This window comes from Mytilus galloprovincialis, chromosome 13 (assembly GCF_965363235.1).
Source record: "Mytilus galloprovincialis chromosome 13, xbMytGall1.hap1.1, whole genome shotgun sequence".
Classification (NCBI taxonomy): domain Eukaryota; kingdom Metazoa; phylum Mollusca; class Bivalvia; order Mytilida; family Mytilidae; genus Mytilus; species Mytilus galloprovincialis.
Genome location: NC_134850.1, coordinates 43,656,366 through 43,667,592, shown reverse-complemented (window position 1 = coordinate 43,667,592; position 11,227 = coordinate 43,656,366). Strand labels below are relative to the sequence as shown.

At 34.0% G+C, this 11,227-nt stretch overlaps 1 protein-coding gene across 1 annotated transcript; it reads right to left on the bottom strand.

The window, feature by feature from the left end:
• Positions 1 to 497: 497 nt before the first annotated feature.
• LOC143057263 (uncharacterized) lies at positions 498 to 2,648 on the bottom strand. The gene has a single exon (XM_076230542.1). The coding sequence runs from the start codon at positions 2,642 to 2,644 to the stop codon at positions 680 to 682; it is 1,965 nt and encodes a 654-aa protein (XP_076086657.1). The 5' UTR covers positions 2,645 to 2,648; the 3' UTR covers positions 498 to 679.
• Between the last annotated feature and the right edge of the window lie 8,579 nt (positions 2,649 to 11,227).

Here is an 11,227-nt window from a genome sequence, read left to right as displayed (position 1 = left end):
AATCTTACAACTACAAATATATCATCGTGTCATGTGTTTTCGTACTAATAACAAGTTTCACTTCTTCCGGTTTTCACTGTTGAGTTTTTATTTACCTGTGTACTGGAATTTTAAAAGCATATTCTGTCGAATGTTTGTATGTGTCTAGATTTATTTGTCAAGGCTTACTACGTTTTTTAACTGTTTCTGATTATTTTGTGATTTTCGTTTGTCTAAAAATGACGTCATATGTTTTCGTATGAAGTAAAAACTGGATCAGTACACGTATAGGAAACGACTAAAAAACCCGGAAATTAGAGTTTTTTAAAGTCGAAGTTCTGGTGATTGCTTGAGTCACTAAAAAATGTAATATTTAATACTTTTCAGTAATATAAATAACTAAATAGCTTTCGGTTGATGTTTCATGTGCTGAAATTGTAAAATTGTTTTCATATTAGAGATAAAGACAAATGATTTTGCCATTGAAATTATTTTATTCTGGATTAATGGCACTGAACATAAAGGAATCACACAAAAGTGTTACTAATTTTCTGAGATTTCACAATTAATAATAGCTTTATACATGAATTACTTTTATATTAACCAAACATATTTAACGTAGTGAACTACATGCATAATTTCATAAACTACTAGTAACAGACACATATAGACATATATATATAAATAGAAGTTGGCCTAGCTATTCTTCCTGCAAACATGGTAAGCCATGACAAGGACAGTTAAAAATACTGTGTGTCCTTACTGCTCTAACATTACAACAAAAACGTAAGTGCACCCAGTGAGAGCAGCCATCAAACATACACTGGCCCCATTTTGCTATAGTCAAATCGCCACATTCTTTAAGTTTTTGTGGATAAAATTTGTGACATACACAGCACAGGTCACTTTCAGACATTTGACTCTCATGCTCATACAGGCTTTCTTGACTGTCTGATAAATAAATAACCTGCAACCCACTTGTACCTGGTGTAGGTGATGAATTACCTTTCGATTGTACACCCCTTTCTTTCATTTTTTTAGTACTAGATTTCTTTTTACTACTACTTTTTGTTTTTGAAGAATTAATTTTACTACTTTTGGTTACAGACTTTTTAGACTGACAGTGTTCTTTAATACATTCTATAACATTTTCTTCTGTAATTGATTTACCAGACACAATTTTTGACAAACATTTTCTGTTATTCTTTTTAATATTTTTATTTGGCATACCTTTTTCACGACTATGAAAAAATGTAGATAATGTTGGTGATTCTGTCAGAGTTCTGTCCCTGGGTATGTCAGTCAGTGTCATGTGTATGTCTTGTGTCTCTTCATTGTCATGTAAAGTGTCTGTCTTGTCTGCAATGTCAATGTCCATAAAGTCAGGGTCATCAAAGAAACGAAAAATGTCAGGAGACAAGTCCATGGGTGGGGAATTAACAGGTACTTGTGTCATAATTTCAGGGGATAAAGTCTTGGTAGGGCTTCCAACAAGTACCTGATTCACACCAGGAGACAAGTCCATTGGAGGGGAGTTGTCTATACTGTCAGTCTGGTCAGAGGTCAAGGGTACATTTATGTCATTTAGATGGTCTATGATGTCATCTGTTTCTTGGTTCTGTCCGTCAGTCTCCGTCTGAGTGTATACAGTAGCTGGTAGGTACATCTGTGGGGGATACGGAGATTTGTCTAGAGGATATATTCCTGAACGTTTGAATGATGACTTCAAATTGTCTGGCGACAGTCCTTTAACATAGGCATTTGTGCATAGCTCCCCAACATTATATCTACTAATTTTGCAGTGATTCTCTCTCATAAATTTATGACAAGAATGGTTGTATATTTTAGAGAGAGGACCAAAACAACCAACATCAAGAGGTTGAAGTAAGTGACTTGTATGGGCTGGAAGAACCAAAAGTATAATGTTGTTTGTCTTGGCCCAGTCAATAACACTTAGAGAAACATGCGACAAATGGCCATCATATATTACAAGAATTGGCTGTTTGTCAGATAAACCTTGAACATAGTTAATAAAATGTGTTTCAAGATAACTTTGAAATATATCAGTGTTTGACCATCCGGTAGGGCTAACATCACCAGTGGTTCCAGGTGTACAGCCCTGAATTAGTTCCTGCCTCATGCGCTGGCCAGCAAAGACAAGAAAAGGTGGTATTTGGGTACCAATAGCATTGCCAGCAGCTATGATGGTTGTAGTTTTGTCTCTCTCTGAGGTGACAGCTGATGCATTTATCTCAACATCAGCAACTACCTTTGGAGGAGTATGTTCCGGTGTAATACCCTTTTCATCAATGTTATATATACAATGTGGCTTGTTCTTTAGGTCATATTTATTTAATATATTCTCTAACTCATCAAAATATGAATCAATCACTTCCTTAGAAGCCCCTTTGGCCCTAGATATTGACAAAGCACGTGGCTTCTGTAACTTCAAATCAGGCCACCTATCCATAAATGATCTAAACCACTGAAGTGAAAGTTGTTTGTCAGTTTTGTCCTTTAATTTAATGCTAACAGCATAATCAGAAGCTAGAGCTGTTACTTCCACACGTGTATAGCCGTATCCCAGGTGGCTCATTTTTTTAATGTGGTTTACCAAATGAGCCTCTTGTTCAAGGGAAAAGAGTGGTGGTGGGCCAGATTTCATGGTTTCAGGGTCCACCTGTCAATATAAATATTGATTGTTGAATATCCAGCTGCAAATATTTCATGCATATTCAGGACAACAATATAAATATTAACTCAATGGTGTTGATATGTATATATATTATTTTAATACTGACAAGTTTTTGTTAACCACTGAGCATTTTGATAAAAATTTACCATTCCTGTCACAAAGATAGATTATAATTATCAATATATTTTTTTAAAACTGTTTTATTATTTTTTTACCCTTTAATTAAAATATATCATGTATATGAATGTGAAATTTATCACAAATTTTACGCACCCTGCCTTTAACTCTGTCTATCAAGGTAGTAATTGGCACTCCATAAATAACTGAAGCCTTATAAGCAGAAATCTCATTTGCAATAACCTTTTGCAAGGCATTGCTCAATGTTGTTGGTGAATATTGCCTGTATCTTTGCCTTCTGGCACTAGGTTTCTACAAAAGATATTATTGATCATTATTAAGGTCATATATAAAAAAAATGTCAAAAATATTTTTTTTTTTTTTTTTTTTTTTAGAAAAATTGATTTTGGACAACCATTTTATATAAGAACTATGTTCATTTTAACTTGCTGGTGTGTAATAAGTACGATTAAAAACCACATGACAGTCATGTGACTTGAAGATCCGGTGTCTGACTTACAGACGACACAGCTGTATTTCATATAACCCTTCCTAATTTTTTCCAAACAACTTTTCTAGTGGAGCATAATTTTGGCCTTAAATAAAAATGGCTGAACAGGTAACTATTATTAAATTTGTACTTACGTCTTTAAAAGAGACTTTTAAGATATTTGACATATCTCACGTTGTGTACTTGTTATTGTTACAAATATAGAAACAGGAAACGACGTCACAATATACGCGTGCGCAGTAAAAACCGAGGAAATATGAATGATACGAAAACATATGACGTACGAAAACATATGACACGACGATAATATACATTTTATAATTTGATGAAAAAACAATCTCCTAATTTTGACGTTACATATAAAACAAGTATCATCTCTTATACATACCGAATTGGAGTATACTGTTTGATTGGTTAAAATATCAAACGCAAAAGCTTTATAGACCTATGATCTCTCTTTTACGCAGGATGTTTTTTTTTTAACTTAGTAGTATAGGGTTATTGCATGAATATTGGGGAATATTGTCCCGAGTAGAATTTTATATTGCACGAGCTTGCGAGTGCAATCAGAGGCGGATTTAGAGGGGGGGCCCAGGGGGCCCGGGCCCCCCCTTTTTGGGAAAAAATTTGGTTGCTTATATAGGGAATCATTGAAGCGTGACTGGAGCGGGCCCCCTCTTAGGTCAGTCAGTGGGCCCCCACTTATGAAAATTTCTGGATCCGCCACTGGCAATATATGTTCTACGAGGGACAATATTCCCCAATATTCATGCAATAACCCTTTTATTGTATAGCAATATAATATTTGAAAGTAAAAATTGGTTTAAACTAATATTTTGTCATTGATGACGTCATGAATTTTGAAGATTTATTGCACTAGTGCAATACTAGAATTTATTGCACGCTAACTTTTGGTTACTTTCTGTTGGAAATATTATATTACTATACAATAATATTGTATTACTATACAATAATATTGTATATTGCATTTCTCATGATATTGCATTTGTTGTTTACTAGATGTATTTTATATTGTTTTGTATTTTTATATGACTTTGTTAGAAATGTCGCTATTATAAATTTCTCATTTTTTATCTCGGTCAAGTTAAATTATTTATTTTAAATAGGTATTTTTCAATCTCTTCATCTTGTTTCTGGTTCAATCTTTCGACCGACTCTAGTGCTGTTCGAAGTTTAGAACACAACGACAACGCCAGCAGTATTTACTGCCTAATTTCCCAAAGATCACTAACAAATTCATACTAGTCATTACATGTATCAATTCAAAGATTATAATTCATTTCCTTTTAATTATCACTACTTTCTTCAAAAAAATTCTCAGGTGACTTCTTTTTATGATTGATATCTGACCAAAGTTTCAAATATTGAGTCAGGATGCTCTTATTACTGATTTCATTCTTGAACAGTCTAAGCCGTTTTTACATATATATTTTGAAAAATACGATCACCAGTCTTTATATGGATATGTTTATTAATTGTTATTGTTAACAATTACAAATTGCAAACAGCATGAGTTGATTTAAAGTTTTCCAACATCAATGTTATTAAAACTTTACGGAATTAAATCAAACAATTTTGCTCCGGAATTCTCAGAATTCATTCTACAAATTGATGTGCTTTCTTTGTTGAAACTAAAAGCGATATACAATGTACATGTAGCTATAAGATTTTGACGAGTCTGCAAGAATACATTTATGTTTTGTAACACTTAGTCTCAAAAGACAATCTAGGGATTTAATAGTCGTAAATATGAGTAATTTTGGAACAGTATTCGACATTTCACAAAACAGCCACTGAATTCGTGCAGTGGTTTTTCAGTTCCAAAGAACATATCAACTGATGGAACTCATTTCAATTGGATGTGTATGATTCCAAAAATACTCATCGATCATATTAGCTTTTAATGAAAATGAAACAGAGTACCTACAGCTTTAAGAACATAATACGAAATGCACTCCTTGCCAATATTTTGTGTCTCCAGAACGGTTTGTTCTGGACATGTTTCATTTTAATGATGAGGAAATACAGAAATATTTTTATAATTATGATACTGTATTTGCCAATGACATTTTACCAGAGAGGAATTCTACACGTTTATGTTTACCCTTATGGTCATAGACCTCTTAACATTGGAAAGCAAATGAATTTATTTTGAGGTATTTTTAAAATATGTAATGACAAAAATGTAGGTAGAAGAATATGTTATGATACTGAATTGATAGACTATCTTGTCTTCATCTTCATTGCCCCTAATCAAATTGTTTTGAAAGATGTATCATGGATCTACCCCAATTCTCTTGATTTACACAGTAAAATAAGTTTCAATATATACAAAGTACAAATCATAAACGAAAAATATATATAGTTAGCCGCCTCAACAGCAAACTGTCGACGAAGATATCGATTATGTCAGTAAATCAATCTGAACTTAAAAGAAAAAGAACTAGAGGCTCAAAAGAGCCTGTGTCGCTCACCTTGGTCTATATTAAACAAAGGAAGCAGATGGATTCATGACGAAATTGTGTTTTGGTGATGGTGATGTGTTTGTGCATCTTACTTTACTGATCATTCTTGCTGCTTACAATTATCTCTATCTATAATGAACTTGGCCCAGTAGTTTCAGTGGAAAATGTTAGTTAAAATTTACAAATTTTATGAAAATTGTTAAATATTGACTAGAAAGGACAATAACTCCTTAGGGGGTCAATTGACCATTTCCGTCATGTTGACTTATTTGTAAATCTTACTTTGCTGAACATTATTGCTGTTTACAGTTTATCTCTATCTATAATAATATTCAAGATAATAACCAAAAACAGCAAAATTTCCTTAAAATTACCAATTCAGGGACAGCAACCCAACAACGGGTTGTCCGATTCATCTGAAAATTTTAGTGCAGATATATTTTGACCTGACAAATAATTTTACCCCCATGTCAGATTTGCTCTAAATGCTTTGGTTTTTGAGTTATAAGCCAAAAACTGCATTTTACCCCTATTTTCTATTTTTAGCCATGGCGGCCATCTTGATTCGATGGCTGGGTCACTGGACACATTTTTTAAACTAGATACCCGCAAGATGATTGTGGCCAAGTTTGGATTAATTTAGCCCAGTAGTTTTAGAGAAGAAGATTTTTGTAAAAGATTACTAAGATTTACGAAAAATGGTTAAAAATTGACTATAAAGGGCAATAACGCCTAAAGGGGTCAACTGACCATTTCGGTCATGTTGACTTATTTGTAGATCTTGCTTTGCTGAACATTATTGCTGTTTACAGTTTATCTCTATCTATAATAATATTCAAGATAATAACCAAAAACAGCAAAATTTCCTTAAAATTACCAATTCAGGGGCAGCAGCAGGTCGTCCGATTCATCTGAAATATTCAGGGCAGATAGATGTTGACCTGATAAACAATTTAACCCCCCATATCAGATTTGCTATAAATGCTTTGGTTTTTGAGTTATAAGCCAAAAACTGCATTTTACCCCTATGTTCTATTTTTAGCCGTGGCGGCCGTCTTGGTTCGATGGCCGGGTCACTGGACACATTTTTAGCTCACCTGGCCCGAAGGGCCAAGTGAGCTTTTCCCATCACTTTGCGTCCGTCGTCCGTCGTCCGGCGTCCGTCGGCGTCCGTCGTCGTTAACTTTTACAAAAATCTTCTCCTTTGAAACTACTGGGCCAAATTAAACCAAACTTGGCCACAATCATCATTGGGGTATCTAGTTTAAAAAATGTGTCCGGTGACCCGGCCAACCAACCAAGATGGCCGCCACGGCTAAAAAAAAACATAGGGATAAAATGCAGTTTTTGGCTTATAACTCAAAAACCAAAGCATTTCGAGCAAATCTGACAAGAGGTAAAATTGTGTATCAGGTCAAAATCTATCTGCCCTGAAATTATCAGATGAATCGGACAACTTGTTGTTGGGTTGCTGCCCCTGAATTGGTAATTTTAAGGAAATTGTGCTGTTTTTGGTTATTATCTTGAATATTATAATAGATAGAGATAAACTGTAAACAGCAATAATGTTCAGCTAAGTAAGATTTACAAATAAGTCAACATAACCGAAATGGTCAAAGGACCCTTTTAGGAGTTATTGCCCTTTATAGTCAATTTTTAACCATTTTTCGTAAATCTTAGTAATCATTTACAAAAATCTTCTCCTCTGAAACTACTGGGCCAAATTAATCAACACTTGGCCACAATCATCTTGGGGGTATCTAGTTTTAAAAATGTGTCCGGTGACCAGGCCATTCAACTAAGATGGCCTCCACGGCACAAAATAGAACATAGGGGTAAAATGCAGTTTTTGGCTTATAAACTCTGAAACCAAAACATTTAGAGCAAATCTGACATGAGGTAAAATTGTGTATCAGGTCAAAATCTATCTGCCCTGAAATTATCAAATGAATCGGACAACCCGTTGTTGGGTTGCTGCCCCTGAATTGGTAATTTTAAGGAAATTTTGCTGTTTTTGGTTATTATCTTGAATATTATTATAGATAGAGATAAACTGTAAACAGCAATAATGTTCAGCAAAGTAAGATAAACAAATAAGTCAACATGACCGAAATGGTTAGTTGACCCCTTTAGGAGTCATTGCCCTTCATAGTAAATTTTTAACCATTTTTCGTAAATCTTAGTAATTTTTTACAAAAATCTTCTCCTCTGAAACTACTTGGCCAAATTAATCCAAACTTGGCCACAATCATCTTTGGTATATTTAGTTTAAAAAATGGGTCCAGTGACCCGGCCATTTAACCAAGATGGCCGCCATGGCTAAAAATAGAACATAGGGGTAAAATGCAGTTTTTGGCTTATAACTCAAAAACCAAAGCATTTAGAGCAAATCTGACATGGGGGTGAAATTGTGTATCAGGTCAAAATCTATCTGCCCTGAAATTTTCAGATGAATCGGACAAACTTGTTGTTGGGTTGCTGCCCCTGAATTGGTAATTTTAGGGTAATTTTGCTGTTTTTGGTTATTATCTTGAATATTATTATTAGGCGAGTGACTTTAACCATAAAAATAAATTTTTAATGCACCTACCTAACACACGGCTAAATTATATATCATTTGAAAGCTACACATCTGTACTATCTGTTTTGCCCGGTCGTAAAAAAATCGTACGGTGCAATTTCCGTCAAATCAAGATCAAAGGCCAAGGACGACTAAGTGCATATTTTCTAAGATTTCAGCCTGATTGCATACTATGACTTTTATATACTAAATGCACATATGCAAACAATTTAAACTTCTAGCAGAGAGATTAACAGTCATTATTCAAATGTTTCCTGAAAGTAAAGTTAAAAGTTAACAAAATGTGTGAAAACCCAAAATTTTCTTTCTGGTGCAAATGCTAATCAATTAAAACTAAGTAAAACCCTGTAATGACTATCAAAGAAGTTTTTGACATAGTAAAATTTCCTAAAATTATGCTTACTTCTAATCAAACAGCAAATCATAACAACTCATACAGTTGCCCAAAATACCGCCATCTGCGAAAAAACAGCTTTTAAGCATTTCTTCCTATTTAAACATTGTATGTGGTCAATATAAGATTTAATAAACAAATTCTTAAGAATCTAAAAAATTTAGAGTAGAAAAAATATGTGCGCGAATCATCTTATTGCTTGAAATAAAGGGGGTGAAACTAAGAGATTGCAATCTGCATTGTAACTACCAGACTGAAATAAACATATTTCGACTTTTCTAATTGTTTGATTTGTAGCTTCATTATAAATATTGATGTAGTGAAAAGACCTTTTATTTATTTAATGTGAATAGAAAGTTTAGACCAAAATATATAAATAGAAAATAAATTGATGAAAATTGAAATTTCAAAGAATTTCAAAAACTAGTAAACACATTATAAAACTTGACTACTTGATTGCTTAAATTGCGTTGCTCATTGTTTACATGCATTAATTCGTCAAATAAGAATAATTTTGAAGAAAAAATATCCATTAATACGCAACGATTCTAGTTACAACTAGACTTCCTGAATAGCTTGAATGACTAGTTCATTTTTCATACGAGGATGACTTCATGCAAGAGTTTCTGATGACGACTGAAAAGAAGCTATCATTATCTTGAAACTTCACGTTCCATTATATAGATGATGTCATCTCACTGAATATCGCAAAATTTGTGACAATGTTGGACTCGTATTTTCAATAAAAATAAAAGACTCAAAAGATACAGTTTACTCTATCACGTATCTTGAAATCGATGATGAGGGTTGGTTGAGAACAAGTTTTACGACAAAAGAGATGAGCATAAAACAACCCATAAAAACACCCCTTACTACCAAATTATAAACTTTTCATTTCTATGTAACAACATTATAGCAACGCCTGCATATCTTTACTACTAAAGGAGAGACCGATATGAGCCTCAACTCCTCTGAAAAAAAGGCAACTATAGTATACCGCTATTAAATAGTCATCAATTGATTTACTAGTAACTGAAATAAATCCGGGTCACAAAGCAAAAACTAGGAAAACGCATCAACTATAAGAGGAACACAACGATATAACAGAAACACAGAACTGCTACAAAAACAAACGCCAACATACAAAGAAACAGATTATTCGATACCAACTGCCACATGCCTGACTTGGTACAGGACATTTGAAGAAAAATGGTGGTTTAAACATGTTTTAAACCAGAGTTCAAATGCAAAGTTGAAATCATTCCTTTGAAAATTTCATGGACGCCACTACGAGTTGGTTGCAATTATGAGATATCTGTTTCGCCAGATGACGACTGATAAGTTCCATCGATGTAACTAAATTGCCGTCATTTCTGCCGTGAATGTCACCAACCGAATAAGGCTTGGCGACGAGTTAGGAAATACATGAGCCACAAGACGGGTAAAAGAGAGTCGTGGTGTAGTGGTTAGTGCATAGGACTACTAACACAAAGGTTCCTGGTTCGTTTCCGTTCCATGATGAAAATTTCAGGGACTGAATTTTCGGCTCTTCCTTGACACCATTTGTGAGTATGGTCTTGAGGAAACGATGAAAGTCCGTCGGAAGGGGACGATAAATGGCTGACCCGTGTTAAGAGAGAGCCATATCTCTTGCACGTTAAACACACCTTTGTAGATTTCGAAAAAGAGCAGGCTAATGCCGCTACAAGGCAGCACTCGCACCCGCAAAGTGGAAAGCGATTAATTTAAGTTGCAAATTTGATTCCCAATCCACTATAAATAAATATGTTTAAACTAAGACGGGTGTCACTTGTGGAACATGATCTGCCTACCCTTCGGGAGCCCCTGAGTTCACTCAAAAAATGTTTTGGGGGTTTGTGTTACTCTATCTGTAGTTTTATATGTTGTGTTTTGTATACTGTTGCTTGTCTTGTTCGTTTTTTGCCTGGCTTTGTCAGTTCGTTTTTAATTATGAGTTTGATGTCCCTTTGATATATTTCGTCACTATTCAAGTAGTAAAAGGTTTAAAAATTGTAGATCAGTGTAGCTAAATGTATCATGATAACGATTTGGTTCTATATATATATATCATCGTGAGCAAATTAAGTTATTTTCGCGGATATTTGTCTTATTGTGTTAATCTTCTTCACTTTTCTTTGAGGTGATTTTTTGGCTGATTTTCATTACTGCAAGTTAATGTGTTTAAAGTAAAATAATACCAAAGGGACAATCAACATCTCAAACCATGAATCAAATAAAGTTAATTAAAACCATGAACAAAATAAGATTAAAGTCCAAGAGATGAACATCAGTCCAAAAAAACACAGCATACCATGAAAACGAACACTCCTAAAACAGCGAATGATCTTATGAGGTCAGGAAGGGTATTTAACTTTTTCATTTTGTTATTTCACAACTGCTTATAGTGTTTTACATACACAATGACATGCATTTGTATTTTTAA

What these genes read in the sequence shown, in the direction of transcription:
- LOC143057263 (XM_076230542.1), bottom strand. Translation starts at nt 2,644, where the DNA reads ATGAAATCTGGCCCACCACCACTCTTTTCCCTTGAACAAGAGGCTCAT.